This window comes from Ornithodoros turicata, chromosome 8 (genome assembly GCF_037126465.1).
Source record: "Ornithodoros turicata isolate Travis chromosome 8, ASM3712646v1, whole genome shotgun sequence".
NCBI lineage: Eukaryota > Metazoa > Arthropoda > Arachnida > Ixodida > Argasidae > Ornithodoros > Ornithodoros turicata.
In genome coordinates, this window is record NC_088208.1 from 22476714 (window position 1) to 22497940 (window position 21227).

General features: G+C 42.6%; 1 protein-coding gene across 1 annotated transcript; it reads right to left on the minus strand.

Annotated features, from left to right (window-relative positions):
• Window positions 1–297: 297 nt before the first annotated feature.
• Window positions 298–20351, minus strand: LOC135366702 (4'-phosphopantetheine phosphatase-like). Its single transcript, XM_064599526.1, has 17 exons — window positions 20071–20351; window positions 18764–18840; window positions 15512–15747; window positions 14202–14385; window positions 14024–14116; window positions 12909–13080; window positions 11733–11917; window positions 11572–11650; window positions 10563–10657; window positions 8954–9109; window positions 8021–8133; window positions 6817–6904; window positions 5454–5658; window positions 3338–3492; window positions 3092–3261; window positions 1621–1863; window positions 298–957 (listed from the first exon to the last, which is right to left on the minus strand). Exons 1-16 carry the CDS (start codon window positions 20168–20170, stop codon window positions 1641–1643), a joined length of 2331 nt encoding a protein of 776 aa, XP_064455596.1. The 5' UTR covers window positions 20171–20351; the 3' UTR covers window positions 298–957; window positions 1621–1640.
• Window positions 20352–21227: the final 876 nt, after the last annotated feature.

Consider the following 21227-nt stretch of genomic DNA (forward strand, 5'->3'; position numbering starts at 1 on the left):
CGCTGAAAGTATACTTACTATACGTCGTCGTCTAACAGCTAGGTGAACATTTCTGAAATTTATGATATAGGCGCGTGATGATGATACCAATGTGTCTTCGTTCGGGGATAGAGAGGAACTCTTATGTCCGAACCGCTTTGTTGCGAACCGGTTACCGCTATTATTTTTTACGGTTCTGCTCCGGTTCGGGTTCAATAGTGTCATCAAAATTTCAATTTCACAAATTTGAAAATTTGTGTGCTTCTTTTTTTTCTTCTTCTTGCAACCATTTGTTCATTGTGACGAAGAAGAAAATAATCACATCAAAATAGCGTTTTATTTCAAAGCATGGTTACTTATCCTTTCGTGTTACACCATCTATGTACAACACTCCTAAATACTGTACAGCTTATTTACAATCCCATCTAATATGTACCTAACATAACAATATAAATTAGACACCTTTAACTTATGCGACAATATATCCCAATTCCCGCAGCACTGTACCTTCAAAGCAGATACACAATATGTGCATTTCGATCTGTACTTAAATGAACGAGGGATTATGCAAATTATAGCATGAACAATGCAACAGAGATCATTACATTTACGGTGTCAGATAGCAGACAATAATAATAGTGCTTGTGTGTGCTGACGGCATCAAAAGCTTTTGGTAGAAGAGAACTCAGGTCAAATACAAGATCACATTACAGCTAGGGTTCTCCAAGATGTTGCTTTTGCAGCTACGCAACACAGAGTGACATCTGTCATTATTGTGTGAGGAAGCTCAATACTCTCTTCCCTCTGCTCTGGAAAGACATGGCTACCATGTGTTACAAAATATCAGTGGCAGGCATCTGGAATATGTCTGTTAAGTACTTGGGACACTTATATTCCGGTACATTGAATTAAAATTAACGAGAGGTAGCTTGCTGCCGCTCGGCATCGAAGTTCTTTTCCACGACTTGAACACAATTTCTGCAAAGAAAGGGTTAGACTTTCACTTCAGGAATCAGTCTAACACCCTGTGCAGGGTGTCTTTCTTTTTTTTTTTTATACAGATTTTTCATAAAATACTATAAGGGCTAGAGACATCCTGCTTTCACTTCTATCATCTCTGGGCCGGCGGATGTTCTTGGCCATCTGTTGCTCAACCGTCGAATGACTACTAGTTACCTAAAAACTGTTAATTAGCTTTTTAATTGTAAAAGCTACGAAGTTGTCCCAATGAGAACATCTGTTCCTTTCGGTCACCTGATATTGTAGCCGTTTTCAGAACAGAAATCCGTTTGGTAGATCGTCCACAAAAAATTTGTGAAGGAACACCATTTTTTTTTCTTTATTCTGTTTATCGCCCATCTTCGGAGACACGTCTTTCCTTCACCCACGGTGGTAAACACGGGTGTTACCATAAAACACGGGCCCTAGTTATGCAATGACACATTAATCGGTCATGTAATGGCATTACGATACTCATTACTTCTGCACAATTTCTAATGCGTGAGTATCTCGTTAGCTAGACATATGCACTACTGGTAATGTCATTTCAGGAAATGTATTGCTCCCCGTCTCTGACAAGTACAAACAACATTCCAGGCACCTAGTACCACATCACCAGCGAAGACTGAAATGAGAACTTACAGAAGAACACGAAGATGCTCTCACGTGCGAGCAGCTGAAGCGGCTTCGTACTTGAAGACAACTGAAAACATTTCGCCTCCCAGTCGCTGTGCCAGCCACTGGTTCTTCAGCACGGCTGCCTTGATGGCCTCGCACGAGAGACGAGCGTGGAGGTTCGTGTGCACGGCACGCCCCATCCCTTCCAGCACAATCAAATCTGTCTTGAGGCGTTGCATGTGCTCCACCACAGCCAGGTTGATGCGGCTGAATTGGCATGATTGGGAAAATAATCCTTTTTATTTATAACAGGCTTTACAGACCTAGGAGCACTTTAGACACCAAAAGGAGCAGCAAAAGGCATACCCCCATATTGTTATTTTTTGAGGCATCAGGATGTGTGAAAAAAATTTACGGATTCTCTTCGTTGGAGAGATCCCTGAGGACTTGGGCACAGAATTTCCTTTGGTGACCTCGAGATAATGAATCGATTGATTTTATTAACTAAATTAGTGGACTAGACAAATAGTATTAAATTGCTCAATAAAACAATATTAATTGATGTTGTTAATTAATATATTAACGTATATAATTAATTGCTGACAATGCCAATTGATAACTAGAAAATTAAATTAATTATGTTACGTTAGTTCAATTATTTTAACCCCATAATGCCAAACCGTAATGCCAAAATGAATGTTACATGACATTTCTTATGCTACATCCACACTACACCATCGAAACCCGCGAACGCGTGGAATTTATTCACCACTCTTACGGCTTTCGCGACCGTCTCATCCACGCTGTGCTCCGAATTACAGGAATGCCGGCATGGCCGGCAATACTGTCCTCTGCTTTAAAAAACTGATTCGTTTCATCCATTGAACTGGACTCAAGCTCCGCAGGTGTAAAACATAAGATCTCCTTGTGATAAATCAAGATAACAATTGCAAAATTTGCAGGATTTCAGATTTAATTCAATTATAAAATGTTGAAATAGCATGTTTTTACGTGTCACAATGTTCCGCAATCTTTTTTTTGCATTTTCCTGATGCATTTTTGCACATTGCATTGCTTTTTATCTCGTCTGTTCAGGTGTTCAGTTTGTAGTGATCCCCTTGAACCATTGCACGCGGCATTGCACCGTGTTGTCTGCATCGAAAAAGTCAGACGCCACTCAAAAAAATATCCAAAGCACTTCAAAGCAAATGCAGTTTGCTGTTGTGCTTTCAAAATTTTCAAAATACCAACCAAACGTTGTTTTCGTGTAATCTGCGAGAAAAAAATTTGACTTCACTACGTTACATTCAACGTTTGCAGACGCGTTTATCGATGTGGACATCATAGGCAAAATGCCTTCACGGATACTGTCTGGCAGCTCCCCAGAGCTTAGGCCCGTATGTAACTTACGGCCATTCCTTAATGCCGTAACCTTAAAGGCCGTATATGTGCCCATCTGACAGAGGTATCAGTTGGCTACGTCTCAGTAGCTTACCTGAGGTCAAGACACGGCGAACTCTGACCAGAGTCCAACACTAGCAGCTGGCCGCTTTGAACTGCACTTTCAATCTCTGGAGAGACCTTCGACACACGCTTTATGAGGATTTGCAACTCTTCAAATGTTACATCATTCAGGGCAGGACGAGTATTGGCGCACAGCAGGACCTAGGAAGTACAAATTAGGGATGACATTGAGAGTAAAAGTACAACATGCAGGGGGAAACACGACGACTCGCTGTACCTTGGTTCCTCTAGAGAGAAGCTCTCGAGCGAAAGGAAGGACGCCGAGCACGACGTCCATACCACTGTTGTCAACAAATATGGCAGCGCAATGGTGAGGCAGTCCGCGGAGTCGTTGTATCCAGGAATCCAGGTCATCCATCAGCCAGGGACGTGCTGAAAAAAGCTGCTATGTATTATACGAAAACAATTTTTAAAAAATATATTATGTATTTTAAAATTTTTATATATATTTTTGACGAGGAATTGTGGAAGTGGATTTTCTGTGCAAATAAGTTATGACTGACGTAATGTTATGTTGTGTTACAATTTTTTATTGTATCTGTATGTTATAATGTTGCGATTGATGTACTGCTAGGGACAAAAGTTTATTGAACACGGCATTGGCATATTTCTTCATCGGAGGGGCCCCCTGCTGGGTACCAGGAAGAGATCAAATAAGAAATGGGTGACTGGCTATTCTCTCGTTCTCTCAGGACGTCTGTAGATTATGGCAGTTATGTACCCTATACAACATGTTAGGCATTCTTTTCCTTCCACTCCTGTAATGAGTTCCAAAGGGGTTTACGGTACTGTAGATAAATAAATACGCTGTAAAAGTGGTTAATTTCACGGTCTTAATAATTCGCAAGTTCGTGTGGAAGCGCATTTCAGGATATTTTGCGGGACCTCAATCCCGCGAATTCGTGTGGAAGCGGAAATCACAGGATCGGGGGCAGTGTCATGAACCCCCGATCCCGTTATTACAGAAATATTTGACATGGAAAAATTTGTAGGAATAAAGGTCGTCAAGTAAGTCTATTTGTCTTTGTGGAGCTTATATTGTCGCGAATTCCAGTGCCCATACGTTTTCACCTGCGCTACCTATATTTCGCGGAACCTTAATTTTGCAAAAAAAAGTTCAAACGCGAGATTCGTGAAAATTAAGTCCTTGCAAAAATTTGTTACTTTTACAGTATACTGTTTATCTCAAAATGTTCCTATTTTGTACAAAAATAGGCTAACTGCATCAACCTATACAAGAGTCCACACTATTTTAGGGTGTATTCAAACCTAGCAGAAAACATGGAGGACGAATATGGAAAGTGTCAACCTTGTTGACGCTGTTGAATTGAGTCTTTCTGCAATTCAACACAATAAAATACAAAACTCTGCAACATGGGTTTATCTATGGCTTTACTGCCTTGTCTACTCGTGTTGCTGGCTCAGATATTGCGTGTCTCGTGTGCCTTCTCTCTCGGCTGTATTAACAAGAAATGACACCAGCATGGGCATTAAAATTTCAACACTGTTTAACAGCACGGCATACCCTGCCACATTAAAACACAGATTATGACTTGCGTGAGTGGCTACAGCAGGTTATGACCTAGTTGAATGGAAGGTTATGACACGCAGTCACCAGAAAATCATGTTAAACTTTCAGGCAGTTTTTTTAAGTTACCCACGTTTACCTCGGGATTTCAGTCACAGGGACTGCAAGTTCTTGTTCTCTATTAAATATGAATCTCACGACAAGTGGAAGGGTTCCCTGCTCTCGAAGGATATACATAGGGCCTGACTTTTTAGGGTTAAACCCGTATCTGCCCGATATTTACCCCCCGAACGAAATCTGTAAAATTCGGGTTTCACCCGAATCTACCCGAAAACATCCGGGTCGCGTGACACACTCATAAGCGTGCATTAAAATAAAGTTTGATAACATTGCTAAACATTAGTTCCATGTTAAGACAGATTTCTATTAAACAAAAAAAAATCACCCGAATACACCCGAATTCCTGACGACAGAATATGCCGTAACGGGATTTAACCCGAATACACCCGAATTTTCGAATGAAAAATATCACCCGATATTTACCCCCCGAATTTGGCCAAAAATAAAACCCGAAAAAGTCAGGCCTATACAGTGTCTGGATCTGTAGCTTGAAAACAGATAGAAGCTATATTGATTGCTGAAGCCAGTCAATGAATCAATAGTTTTCTGTGCAGCAGATGAATATTTCATAATATTGAACAACATTTGACTGCTAACAATTAATACAGTTATCACATGATACACAAGATGTGACACGTTTATAAGAGAGGCTTCAACGGAGACAAATGGCCATGTAAGACTTTACCTTGTAGTCTTCCCCGAGCATCTCCAAAGCCGAAATCGCCTCCATTCATGAGCTTGGCCACTTCTTTGGCGCCCCAGTCGAAGACGTTTCCCGCTAAGAGCCCAACCACAACAGCTTCCTGTTTCTCTTGCCATGGCAACGTATCCAAGTAGAGTAAGCGTTTGTGCAGGTGTTTCAGGGCTTCCTCATTCTCAAGATGCTTTTGCTGTGAAAAAAAAAGAAAAAAAGAAACTTGAGCTTGACCTTAGATTGTGCCATTCCAAAAACGGGAAATTTGTACGACACAAAGCTTTACAAGTACACACTTATAGTTAGAGCCCGAAGTTTTCGGGAAATATTTTTTTCTAAATTAGGGGGGTAAAAATCGGGTAAATAAAGGTGTGCACTAAATTCATGCGAATTCGGGTTGAAAAAAGCTCCCGGTATGCTAAATTCGGGGAGAAATCGGGCTCGGTTACTCAAACTAACTGTAGTGGTTTGGTACAAACGATGATGTTACTGCATTTGCTGCCAAAAAAGCAAGTTAATGCATTCCTACAGGCATCCCAGTGAGGGGAATTTGCCGGCTAAAAATCGGGTTTCACCCTAAAGGGTGAACCTTCAATTCGGGGTGCAAATTCGGGGTGCAAATTCGGGTAAAACCCTAAAACTTCAGGCTCTACTTATAGTACAGTAGAAACTCTAATGCTATGCAAGCAGGCCAGCCGTATGCTTTGCACTCCTGTTTCCCCCTCTTCCCTACTCCCCGTCAAGTGACGTCACTGGTCCTCATTAGGGGCAGGGGTGAGGGGAGGGGGGGTAAGGCTGAACCCTGAAACCCTGCCTCTAGCTATGTTTCTACAGTGCACACACACACAAGGTTATGATTGGCACACATATATAACATTTGTCTTTTACTGGAGTAGCACGTTACGGCCATAAGCTTCTGAATTCATGAAGAAATATATGCTACCTTTGCTCGGCTAGCTTTCAAGTTCAATTAACAACATTAATCTGATGCAAATGCAAACTACAACGGAGTGTCGCAAAATCATTTAGGAGGGGCACCCAAGATTTTTATGTATTTACAGCCTATTTTTAAGAGTGAAATAACGCTCTTGTCAAGGTAAAACCCTACTTGACTTATGGCTTCGGATGGCTTCTCGTCCCTTCATATTGCCTTGATGTGGCTAATGACAACTACGGTTATGGGAACTGGGAAGCAACCATTCCCTCACTTTTCCCCCCCATTCAAATAAGGTTGCATGGGTTGGGTAAGGGACCCAAGGAAATGAAAGAACAGACAAAACCCATTACAAACTGCTCCGCATTGCATATGATATGCAGCATACATACTGAAGTGAATACAGGCCTAAATCCTTACCTGCAAATAAGGGTCGGGAAAATCGAACTCGATAAGGCAATGTTCTCGCATGTCCAAGAGGCTTCTCACTGTCAAGGACCCATATGCGCTATGGAGGAAAGTAAAAGCAATACTATGAGACCTTATTTGACTCATAGATTGAGAAGTTACCTGTCAAAAAGAACTTGTGACAGGTAAAATAATCGTGTGAAAATGTAACTAAGCTAATAACGAAGTTCTTCAGCATAAATCGTATCTTGCAGTTACAGAGTTACTTAAAAAAATGAACGAGTTACTTCCAAGTTACTTCGGACACAAAACAGCACTACACAAGTGCCACGCGTGTGAGCAGTTGAGTTCGACCTTGGGTTGCCTGCGGAGGAGTGCAACACGCATAGACCATTTTTGTTTATGTCCAACAATTAGAACGCTTTGCATCTTGCACCCTGTTCACAATGGTTCAGCTTCATTCCAATGGCAGCTGTTCGTCCTTCCTGAGTAGAATACTGTAATTGATTGAATATCGCGATCTGTGGCATGAAATGTCATGAAGTAACTTGGAAGTAATGTGTCCGAAGTAACTTGGAAGTAATGTGTCCGAAGTAACTTGGAAGTAACTCATTCTTTTCTAAGTAAGAATACAGTAACTCAGTAACTGAGAGTTACATTTCAGGCTGAAGAACTTCATTATTAACTTAGTTACATTTTTCACACGGTAACTTAACTCGTAACGAGTTCTTTTTGACGGGTAACTTCCTGATATATGATCGTAAACGCATAAACATGCTCATACAAACTGTCAAAGCAGAGATTCTGCTGCCTCTTACATGCATGGACTAAATATTGATACTCTGGGTCTACCGGTGTGTCACGTGTATTATGCAGAGTAAACCGAAGACTTACACCTGATTCAATCCGACTCAACCAGAACTGGGTTGAATCAGGTTCAGTTCGGCCCAATTACACCAAAATTACTGAAGCAAAATATAACCCAATATTTACCCCCCTATGTTGCTGAAAAATATAACGTGAAAAGGTCAGGCCCAATGTATGTATATCACATGACATGGGTGGGGCACAATATCGACAATGTCCCTAACAGTGAGCAAAGATGATCAGCAAAAGTTCTTATTTCTCCATACAAGCCTTTCTTACATAACCAGGTTGACCCAAGTGAAAGCGGGCCACTGAAATGGTGAAAACACAGCATCTATGTTGTACTCACAAGGGGTGCTCGTGGAGGTGCTGTAGCCTGCGGATGTACTTCTCTTTGAACATCAACGCACGTGCAAGGGCGTCTCCTTTGTGTGGTTGACTGCGGACGGCCACTTCTACAAACTAGAAGGGTACGAAAGGTATCAGATAAAAGGAAGGCTCGTCACTCTGCCATTTTTAGTTTGCATTACTTTGGTCTATCCCATAAGTAAAATATTTTGTTTGTTGTCAAAAAGCGGAGTCATCTGTTCATGTTCCAAGAACGATGAAGGAAGTTTTCATGCTTCGAAGAGGTTCTCAAATTGAAGGATAGCAATAGAGGGTGGCTTTACACCACAAGAGGATCACAAGGAGTGCTGATGTGGTCAGTTTTGCCCATCTTAGGGTTCCATAAGGTGCACTTAAATCCCAACAGGAAGTGCTCAAATTAGAAGAAGCCAGGGGCTCCTGATTTATTAGTCCTCATTTCTCTAACCGTAAAACTCAAGATGACATCTTCGAAATAAAGTACCATACTTTTCTGGTGTATAACGCGTATCCCCAAAAACTAGCAGAAGTTGAGAAAACGTTCCATGTGTAATGTGCATCGATGCATAACGCACACCAAGAGGTGAAAATACCATCGATATTAGTGCACAAAAATTTGAATTCTGAATCATCGTTGCTGTCCATTCGGCACGCCTGTTGCCTTTGTCCTTGCATATCCCTCCTCACTCTATTCATTTCTAACAATCTCCCCGCCTGCGTCATGTGGGCACATCAACGCTACAGGTTGAGGTTGCATGTTGTCTCTTCAAGAAAAGCTTTACTGGGAAAACCCCTGATGATGTGCAGTGGTGGATAAAGCACACTGCCTTTTCGAGACACTTCTAACAATGCATAACGAGAGCGCTGCAAACGGGAAAATACGGTATTCCACCATTCAAACCATATCACTCATCACCTTGTCTATTGCATCTTCGAAGCAGTTCAACCAGTAGGTGCGAGCCTCGGCGTCACGTGTCAAATCCACAGTGTCTGCGTGATATCCTGCTGGATCTAGCAGAAGAGGGCAGTAAACTAGCTGCCAGTCAAACCGGTCCATTTCCAGCTGATCAATCTGAAAAAAATTGCCTTCCATTAAAGGGGCACTAAAGCACAGAGATGTATCGTCACGAAATGAATGACGTTCTTTACCTCGACACAAACACAAAAGGAATGGAATTCTGATTCGTGACAAAAAAAAAAAATAAAAATAAGAAGAGCACAATTTACGCTTTCCCTCATTCCTCTCTTTCTGAAGAAGGCCGACAATGAGGAGCGGGCTCATACTGGTCTCCTCAGACAATTTGTCCAATCATTGCGGAAAAATGTTTCAGGAGGCCGATCCACATCGTCACACATCTTGAGATAAACAGCGAAAAATGCGGTTTCTTTCGCTCGTAAATCACGAACGACACGACGGATGAATTCTGTTCCGTTGATGCCGGTGCCAAGTGTACTGTAGACAGAGCATGGCTTAACAGTGACCTCAATTCCAAAATTTTAAGGTATGTACAGAACCCAACAGTTGGGTATAAAATCTGAGAGAGAGAGAGAGAAAAAAAAAGCTCTTTCGGGGTGTCTATCAAACTGCAGCCTTCAAATTCCCTGACTTTTCCAGGTTTTCGCCGACTATTTCAAGCGAATTCCCTGACAAAAACAAAAGGGAACTTGGTGCCTGCTCATACGTTTTGATACCAGATCCAACATAAAACGGACCATTTATTGAGTATTAGTGAGGCTACCCTACTTTTCTGCGTCACAGCTTGTCATACTGGTGAACTGCTACTCGCAGCAACGTTGCTGCGGCATCGCCTCTCAACCACCGGTCGGCACTGGCGATTCGCCGCGCATCATCACGGCACTTGTCTGCGATTTTCCCTGACTTCAGCTGCTTTTTAGTCAACTTCCCTGACAATTCCCTGACTTTTCCAGTCACATTGAAATCCCTGACTATTCCCCGTTTTCCAGGTTGATAGACACCCTGTCTTTCTACATGTTCCTGATGTGTTTCAGCATATCAGAGACAACCGATACAGATTTGAGAACGTGAACAGTGTAGCTCAGACACCAAAATGAGAAGCTACAAAATTTAGGAAACTAAAATTTCCTAAAAGACATTTTCACACAGCATCAATGGTGAATTCCACGGGTCCATCAGGCACAGCTTTCTATTGCGAGTTCGCAGCTGTTCCGCCAGGCACGGTCAGCATGTTCGAACAGGATAGATAGAACACAGCACATTTTGCAGACATGTATTCTTGGCAGCAGTTAAAAAGTAACTGCAAGGCTGTAATTTATTTCCAGCTAAAACAACAACAAGCTTGCTTCAGATGGTACTTGACGGTACTTTTGATGAAAACTAATCTGAGCTAACTCAATGCCCTCTGGGCCTCGGGGGCACATGTACAAATAAGTAAACTTATTTGGAGAAGTATATTACACATAACAGTCTCATGAGCAGATTGAGAGAAAAAAAAACAAATTATACGAATATTATATACAAAAAAACAAATATTACGAATACATACCATTGTATTATTATGCAGAGACAGTTGAGTTGGAATTGGGCTCTGCAGGCCTGAGCTTCCAGCATAATTTTCACCCCACGAGTACTTTTCAGTGTCTGCAAAGCAGACAATGTCTTCAGACAGAACACTCATCATGTACAACCTGTTGCAGGACTGGTCGGGGCAGTCCTCCCAGTTGCTGTGCTTCTGCTTACAGACACTGCTGCTCACTGCTTATCTTACAGATAACAGCCTATGGGTACCTATCAGTCAATGCCTCTGCATTTATCAGTATATGCAATGCAGTTTGAGCACTAGAATGGCGTATACAAATTTGCTAGGGATTGGAGAACTAAAGCCGGATGAGTTTGCTAAACTGACAGTATGCACAGTGAGCTTGACTATAAACACCATCAAATTACACAGCATGTGCGCAAAAAAAATATTTGTACAGCGATACTAGGCCCATCTTATCATTCATTAGGCATTCGAGCCACTTCGCCACTTCTTGCCATACTATCTTCGCATACTTTATATATCTCAGACGAACGTATAAAGCAATGTCCGTGCTGCATCACAGGAAGATACAGATGTAGGCTGTATGTCTGTACATACACTGTATATTTCTTCAGTTTCATTATATAACTGTTTGTTTCATATTAGCTGTTGTCACATTTCTAGTTGCCTCTGTTTCAAAATTGTTATTCGTGATACTTGAAACTTATTTGTGTACCTAAATACTAGTCTGTGCCAAATATTAGACAGAGACGTCGACATACTGCTGCAGACGAGGCGTTGTTAACTGTCGACACATCCATGTGCCCCATTTCATCATGCTATTGTCTCCGTAAAATCATAATAAATTAATAATACAAAATGACACACAAGTGTTTCGTTCCAATATCCACTGATAACAACAACAACAACTTTATTTGAATGATGATGATGAGCGGGGAGTTTCATCGCCGAGGCGATACTCTACCCCATTGCTGGAGGTAGTGTGGTGAAGTGATACCCATGTGCCACCTACCATTTTTGGCCCCCTTGAGAAAAGCTCCGACGGCACCCAAGTAGCCTTCGTGTCTCAAGAAGGAAGCCTGAACTTCGCCCTAGCAGAGTCGCAAAGCAGACGACACTGCAGTCATTATCTACGGTGTTCTTTGCAGAAAGCCCTTTACTTTTATTGCTCACCTTGCTCCAGAAGTTGATAGCAAAGGAGATGGTGTGCATGGAAAGAGGATGGCCCCGAAGGAAGTAGCCTCCGAAGTAGACACGCTTGAGCTTATGCATCATGGCGTAAAGGCTGGCAATCTGGCCTATGTCGTTGCTAATCATAAATAGCAGGCTTCTTGCTATGTCAGCTTCACTGAATTTTTCTGCCGTGCAAAGAAAAATGTGAGACTCGTGAGGTCTTGAAATGACAAAGTGGTACATAGAATGAAGCATCTAAAAAAAAAAAAGATTTTGATTTGTGATGAGCCACTTCAACAGGTAAAACATTGTGTGTACTACGAAACATGTAGTAATGAAGTCAAAGTGGGAGAACGAGGTGATCCCACAACTTGGAGCAAGCAAGACAGTGGAAAACACAGAATCATAACTGCAAATACAAGCAAGACATTTTAGAGTTTCTTTACAGAGCTACGACTTTGTGGGTCTGTTTTGTTCTTTTACTTGTTCCATGCATCCCCATGTCCAATCCATGCTAAACGGCATATATGAAACATCCATCCTATCTTCTGTTGCAGAAAAAAAAAAATGGGTATGTGACATTTCCATTTTGTTTCCTCTTGTACTAGGACCAGAACAAGAACAGATGTGGTACTAATATCAATACCTGGTATTTCTAATTAAGGTATTTATAAATAAATATCTAAAATACCATTACAGTAGAACCTCTTTATACTGAAGATGGTTGGATCAATAAAAAGCGTCACTGTTCATAGCTGGTGTTTCAACACATCGCAGGTTTATATACTTCACTATATCCATAGCTTCACTATACGCAGGTTCACTATAAAGAGGTACTTAGACCAATTTTGTACATGGCCATTTATAAATAAATACCTGAAATACAACCTTAGTGGATGACTAAAATCTCAAGGTACAGCTTGGGACAAAAGTTTGCGGAACACCGTAGTGTCGTACTTCTCCATTGCAGCGCCACCCTAGCAGCAAGCTGCAGTGAACACACATACTGAGAAATTCATAAAATAGCGAGTCACACGTTTCTTACTTTATCTCTTCCTGATAAATAGCAGGGGGCGCTCCAACCGAAAAATACGCCAGTGTCGTAAACTTTTGTCCCAAACCGTACTACGACGTACTACCACGAAAGTCCGCAGGGCAGCAAGCAGGTGTACTCACGAGTACTGAATCCATTGTCACCCAGGGTACGAATTGCTTTCCCAAAGCTGCACGCAATGAGGTCACTAGTGAGGCCCAGTGCTCTGTAGTCCCCGTCGTAAATATCTTTCACCAGCATGTCCACGCTGCGGTGATCTCCAGACTCCGCCAACTTCAGAAGCTCGTCGAAGCCCTGCCACCATCAAGTAAAAGACATCTTGGTGGACACGCTTACATGTTTTAGTTGCATAATTACCGCACTTCATAAATAAAGAAATGTGACTCCAGAGAGGGTGTGTCGTATATTCGAGGCTAACGGAACGGACTCGCTGCGACGCTGTCGTCACCGTGTGGTACGTGCTGACTGTAAAGTGCTGGAGAAAACTTTACGGAACACGTAGGAAAGAATGCACCGGAGCGTGTTCCGTAAACATTTGTCCAGCCCTGTACTGCTGAACTTGGTGCATAAAATATGTGGCAACAAAAATATGAGGTACATCCAGAAACTACGTTCCTTTTGCAAATCCTACTGGCGCTTCCAGGCTGTGGTCTCCATTGTGGGGATGTATATGAGATCATTTGCCCACTGGGTGGTGGCAGACGCCATTTTGGGGCAATAAGACGGTGGTGATGCACTTTTTTTCGTATTTAAAATGTTAAGGACAACATGGCACCTTTTCGGACAGTTCTCAGACAGTTTATGAGAGCAGATGACAGTTTTCGTCATGGCTGATGTTTTCTTAATGAGGGAAGAGAAGACGAAAACGACATGACGGAAGCTGTGATATGACGAACTAGCCCACCACACTTTAGTTTTACAACAGGCAGCATCATTCTACGATGTAGGGATGCAAAAAGTTGATGTCCCGTCATGCAAGCGCCACAACAATGGTGGAAAACACATAAAAGTGTAGTTTAAAATACATGGGACACAGTGAAAACAAAGCAATTTGAGAACAAGGTGCAGCTGGAATAAAGGTGCAAGGTGGATTAAACCAGATTTTTACTCCTCAATTTAAAAAAAAACAACATTAAGCCCAAAAAGACAAGGATGCATAAATTAGGTGAGTAAATACGGTATTTTCGTTGCGAATTATACAAGCCCATTATAGAAGAAAATAAAAAAACAGACTTACCTTAGCCTTTGTCATTAATGAACCCAGACCCCAGAAGCTTCCGCCACCCGTTGCTGAGCCCCCTATCCTCTCATACTTTTCTTCTGATTCTACCTGTGTGTCATACATAGAAAAGGTAAAAGGCATTGCTGAAGTTCTTGGAAAAGTTCCACACTACAATCGTAACACACCATCGTACCTTCAACACACTGACACCCGATCCGATGTTCACGAGCAGATATGGGAACAACCTCGGATCGGTGTTGTTAAATTTGTACTCAGGGTTGCCGTGACGATGATATTCGAAAACTTCGTCAGGGATGTTCTTCAGCAGAAAATTACAGCCATCGATAAGGCACTTCATCTCGTCTTCCATGTCAACACTGCAAGCACCACAAAGGTCTAAAAGTCACCCTGATATTGAAACAAATAGCTCGTTGTACACTGTCACGTAAGGGGGCGAACACTATTACGTCGATGACGAGGCTCAACGCCTCGAGCAGACATCCTGTCGTACACGGTAAGGCTCGTGTGCATAGTTTCTTGGTACCCAGGAATACAACTTCCACTTAATTTGAAAATGGGTACACGCAATGAGACGTGTCGTTTCACAGGATTCATTGAGCGCAAGGCCACCGAATACCTCGAGCACAATGAGCCAAATTAAATAAAATTAATTGCTTAAACAACTAATTAATTGACAGAGTCATTAATTAAACAGCAAAATCTTGCTTTTAGGGCTAAAAATGTGGAACTTTTCTCTCCATTTGGACTAAATGACTTTTGAAGAGCGACATTGATTTTAGTCCTCACTTTTCTTTTTTCTGATAAGTGGATTGATTTTATCTCTTTCCTTTTTTTTTGGGGGGGGGGGGAAGATTTACAAGCTTCGTGCTGAATATTTTTGAGCATGAAAATGGCTTTACAATCATGCAAATGAGGATACCATGTCATCAACGGATAAACTTGCAGGGAATAGCAGATTTCAAGTGCAGCCAAGTACCTCCAAAGGCAGTTGTACGACAGGAGGAGGAGGAGGAGGAGTGTCGTTGGGAGGAACCCGAGAGGTCTGCCTGCCTGATTAGGCGGCATGTTTCTCGGGAAGGGAAAGGTGGTGGAGAGGAGGAGAGGAAAGGGTGAAGTGGAAGACCGAGCGGATTCCGCTCGGGGGGAGGATATCTGCGTCCATGGGCCGACTTCAGGGGAACTGTGCCGGCATACGCCTATTACACATCTGAGGGAAACCCAGGAAAAACCCCAGACGGCACAGCCGGCCCGCGGATTCGAACCGCGGACCTCCCAGTCTCCAAGCGCACGCGTTACCGCTGCGCCACCGGAGCTGGTGTTGTACGACAGCACCCCCATTTTTCAAGCATTCAATATGCTTCAATATATTCAATACTCAAGCTCTATAGAGGCAGTAGAGATATTCGAGCCAAATGATACGGTAAGTGGTAGGGCCGCGAGAGACCGTACCGTTGTTACCGCAGTGCCAAACGGTGTACTTACTGCAGGCCCAAGGTTTTGGAGATCAAGTCACGATATTTGAAGGCTCCTCCTCCGGTGACCTTGATTGTGCTTCCCTGCATGGTCTCTTTGCTTACCATCAGGTTCTCCTTAATGAAGCTCAGACAGGTTTCAATATGTTTGGTCTCAAATTTAACAAAGTGGAGCCTCGCAGTTTCAACGTCCGTTTCCGCGACGTCTGCATTTTGCTCATTGCAGCAGTGGTCCTGCTCACCATTCTGTGAACGAAAGAAAAATGTGACGCTTACTATGGATATGCATGTTCGCTAACCAATCATGCTTTGCGATGCCAGGCTCATGAAACGTACTTCGCGTCAGCAAGAAAGCGACTGTGTATGTGATAGCAATCAGGACAGGTACGTGGGATTCCAGGCTAGGCGAATATCTGGCCAGGTGATTTGGCTAGGACGTCGGAAAAACACATGGAATTCGTGGAACAGGGACAGCGCGGTCCTTGTTCATTTAGCCCTGTGCGTCTCGGCGCCGATATCACCTGGTACGAGTTACGACCTACCCTCAAACATCTGTTTTAGCCCTGGATCCTTGCAGAACATAGACACAGAATGCAAGCAAGATGGTGTAGGATTGTTGTTGGTAATGCTTCCCCCCCCCCCTCCCCCAGAGTCTGGGAAGATATGCCCAAGGACAGACACAAGGCCTCGTCTCATCCATTTATGTCTGTCCTTGTGTATTTAGCCCAAGACTCAGGGCCATCAACTAACAGATTATCCTTGGCACCAAAAAAAGAACAAATGCATAACACATAGCAAAAAAGAAAAAATCGTGATGTTGCAGTTTAGCTGAAATATTCTGTAGGTGTAATGCACCTGTGATAGAAAAACAGGCAACACATGGCATACCTATTTATGTGGGAAACACAAAAGGCCCTACAGTATGCGGAAAGCAGCAAAAAGAATGCAGGAGTATTTTAGCAGATGATAAACCCACGTCTTGTTGACAAAACCATAGAAAGTGCGCCGTGCAATCGGGTCTGTATATGGTGTCAGTTGTCACTACCATTCATACAAAACAAGCAAATACAGGGCGTCCATGCTAACTGTGGTAATAATGTTTTTTTTAAATTGGTAAATGCCTTTTCTCATTAGTGACCTCCTGGCGGAGCATTGACCTCATTCATTTACACTGATGAACTTTTTCATCACGAAAGATAGAAATTCCGCCCAGTGACAACACATGTTCCCTTTGGCGTACTGATGCTGCTGCCATTTCAGCAAAAAATAAAATAAAATAAAAGATCGAGCCAGTACAGCGCGAGGAACTGGCCATGTCTGGAGGAACGGCAGATTTGGAGGCCATGTCTGTCGTTGCCTGAGAAATGCTCCCATCCCTTGCCCTTAAATGCGAGGGAGATTTGCCATTTTCCGAGGGCCATTTCCTCGCTCTGTATTGGCTCGATCCTTTTTCTGAAAATGGCAACGGCATCGACACACCAAAGGAAACAAGATGTTGACATTGGGCCAAACTCATAAGAAAAATTTCATTAGTGAAAATTAATTAGGTCAACTCTCCAGGAGGTTGCTAGTGCAGTCTTAAGGTGGCCCACTTAACCAAGATTATATGGCCAATTTAACCCATGTAATGACCCTCATTATCTTTTGAGTTTTTTGAATAACAAATAAATGAATAAAATTATTATAATTGAAAAAAAAAAAAGTCTTTTCCTATTTTAAAGAAAATTCTGACCAACTAGTCCAGACACTCTGCACATAAACCTCTCAACAACTAGCGATTTCCACATTTTTTTTTACTGACATTTAGTATTTGTTTGCATGTAAGAGCCGTCATTTTTACAACAAGAATCTATACGGATTCCATATACAAAGCATGCTAAAGAATGTAACTTTGATAAAAAGCTTGGGTACACGGTGCAGTAATTTCGAGCGTTGTTTCATATTGTCATGCTTCCAGGATGTTATCACTACAGGCACACACCACTTCTGTCTTATCTCACGTGAGGACGGATGGAATGAGAAGAGAAGCTTGTAAACTTGGAAACATAGCACTTGATAAGGTCAAGTGCTGCAGAAACGTGATCAGGTCTCGTTCCGGACCATGTTAAGGTTACGGCGTTAAGAAATGGCCGTAAGTCAGATACGGCCTTAAGCTCTGGGAAGCTGCCAGACAGTATCCGTGAAGGCATTTTGCCAATGATGTCCACATCGATAAACACATCTGTGAACGTTGAATGTAATGCAGTGAAGTCATGTTTTCTTCTCACTGAGAGTACACGAAAACAACATTTGGTTGGTATTTTGAAAATACAACAGCAAACTACATTTGCTTTGAAGTGCTTTGGATATTTTTTTGAGCGGCGTCCGACTTTTTGGATGCAGACGACACTGTGCGATGCCGCGTGCAGTTGTTTCGATGGTGTCACTACGAACTGAATACCTGAACGGACGAGATAAAAAGTGAAGCAAAGTGCAAAAATGCATCACAGAAAAGCAAAAACGAGATGACAGAACATTTACGTCACCTAAAAAACATTTTATTTCAAATTGAATTAAATGTGCGAAATCCTGCTTATGGTGCTTGGTGACGAGGCTTGGGCAGTTTCGATGGGATGCCGTAAACTGTCTTGCGGGAACGCTGTTGCCCTTCAATCTCATTTTTGTCGCAAAGACCGTATTGCTGACCGTCTGGCAAGAAGTTATTGACAGTATGCACTTACGGCCGTAACCGTTAACGCCGTAAGTGCGCCCGCCTAACAGGGGTATAGAACTGAGCGTCGACCAATTCTATAGAACTGAGCGTCGACCAATTCTGCCCAAATTCAACACACATCAAAAACTCAACATTTGGATACACCTTAGGACGAAAAGGAATATGGAGACAATTTCATGGTATCACAATGTCGTCCATGCTGCACAAAAAGAAGCAGGTGGAAGAACTGCAACACTTGTTGGAAGTGACTGGCGAAGGCAGAACGATGACAGTCGAGCAATTTTGATGGTCAAATAATTTTGCCTACGTTACTCAGTTACAACATATCTGGTTGAGCAGATCCTGTCTTCTTTGTCACTTCGCTGGTCAAGGACCTGAGAGTTACTGTGTACTCATACGAGCAACGTCTCCACAAAAGTATTTTAGCAAAAAAAAAAAAAAAAAAGAGCACGCTTATGGGGCAGGAGAGAGAGAGAAGCCCCTTCACCCTTCAATCGTGAACGTCGCATTCTTCAACACACAAAAAGAATAAAGGAAAAAAAAAATTACCTTGTCGCAGTCAGCATTGTAAACTGCTCGTTTCTGCGAAACAGTTGAGTTGTAAGCTATCTTTGTCAGAGAACCACCTGCAAATAAAATATTTCCGTGTCCATAAGACACACAGAACATAACAAGTTATCAATGAGGAAGATATATATATAGCGGCATAGCAAAGGGAGAAAAACCTTGGCACATGCTGCTGACATAATCACTGATGGAATTCAAGCAGATAACAAGGATCAGGTTGCTAATAAATAGTACACTGTTGCGAAACACTGAAAGAGCAAGTTAGATATGCCATTTTGTGATTGTGTCAAAGAATCTTTGCAGAAGGCAATCAAACACCCCAATCATCATAATAAAATAAAGTTGTTGTTGTTGTTGCAGAAGGACAAAATATAAGAAAGGAAAAGCAGTCAAAATTGGCACCTTCCAGGAAAATAAGACAGGGGGGAAACTGATATAGTTTAATTAACTCAACGAGAATCTTTTTCATAACCTTCTCGACACTTCCACCAACTTCTTACTTCGATTCTCCCGAATTTTGCAAACAGCAAACAAGGTTCTGAAGCTGAAAAAAAATCGATAACAAAACGAAGTAACGCACTTCTCGGCGCTGCGGGTTTTGCTTTTCTAGCAGATCCGAAAAGAAAAGGCGAGATATAACTCGAGATCGACAATCAATAGATTGATTTTTTTTTTTTTTTTTTTTTCCGACACGGAAGCAAGCCCGCTAAGTAGCACCTGATGTAATCCTTCTTTACCTTCCTTCTGACCCCCTGCCGCAAGGAGACGTATTTTCTGAGTCCCAAGCAGTCGCCCTGTTTCCCCTTCCGTTGCTGCTTTTTATACTACGCGCGGCTCCTTACCTTAACCTGTTCCATTCTATTAATATCCCATGTCGGACGCTAAAACAGCAACAAAACATTTCAGAAATACACATAAATTGCGAAACATCGCGGCGCGATAGCTGCATGACCACCTGTGCAACGTATTACGATGCAGAGTTTACGTATTCGTTTCGCAATATCAAACAGCTGACGGCGAGGTCATCTCCGCATTCTCACAATCTTATCGTGCCGGGCAGAGCCTCCGTTAATCGCTTCTACTGTTGTCAGTCTACGAACAATTACAACGGAATGGGACAAAAGTCATGAAACTGGGCAGGTAACGCGACCGCACAATGTGCGTTGACACTGTAAACAACCCTCTGTTGGTCAAACGCGCCCGATCGTCTGCCTTATTACATGTGAAATCACGTACGATACGTGGCAACCTTCCTGTGGACAAAGTGAAAGGACAAGGAGAAAACGTACCAATATCGATGGCAAAACCCTTCGCGTTCTTGAGGTTTCTGAACACTGCATGTTGCTCTGTGAGCTGGATACTTTTTGTGTCGGATTTGTTAGTACTCATAGCGCCAATCGAATCTGAGCCTCTCGACAGCGTATCTGTGCTGTAACGGCACACCTGGTCTCGTAATCCTGAACATAGAGACACATAAGAGGTGTTGCATTAGACGGTTCCCTGATTTCACATATTAACTTCCTCCCGGGATGTAGCACTCCACACACTTCTCCCGCCTCATAGCAATGCATCTGTCGTCACCTACTGGAGGAGAAGAGAAACCAGGAATGATCACTGCGCCACCTGACAAAGAGCGCGGGAAGATGTGTCGTCTGCTAGCACACTCCGGCCGTTGACTACGTCCATTCGTTGGCATTCATTACTTTTACCTATTTATGTCACTATATATTTGTTTAAATGCGTGTGAGGTGTGCCTCTTCGGGCTTCTCTGTTTTCTAATAAGCGTGTGCGCTGAACAATGAGTATACAATAATCTGGGCGAACGTTTCAAAAGACGTAGCGCACTTCGTTAATTTTTTCCACTTATATTGGTTGCTAGAACAATAAATTATAGATAACAGACGAATTGATTGGTCATGTGAATCATGCAACGTGCATACTACCCCTCCCCTTATTCATTGCAATTCCCGTACAATTATCCTCACTCAGATGCCGTTTGAATGAAACTGAAACTAGTTTTTATTTTCCAAAGACAGTCAAAGAGGGATTTGCGCAGGGTCTTCATCTCAGGGAGGAGTTGGAATCCTGTAGGAGGAGGACGTGTCACCCGCATCTGTTGGCTTTCCGAGCTCTTTTCTTCAAATTTGTTGCCTCTTTGGGGGTGATGGTGGTGTTAGGAGTGTGTGAGTGGGGGCTGCTGGGAAAATCACTGTTACCAAGCGCCACTTGCGTTCACAGTGCACTTCTGCATTGACCAATTGCAGCGTTACTTCTACATGAGTTCAGCGCTACAACACCACAGCGCTCCCAGTCCCAAAGCATGCAGAACACTTGCCAAGATTTACGCAATATTTCTATTTACTCGCTCACCTAGCGGCTATTTGGACACGGAATTTTAAATGAGACGGACAATTTTTAGCTTGCGAAAGCTAGCAGACGGCGTTGT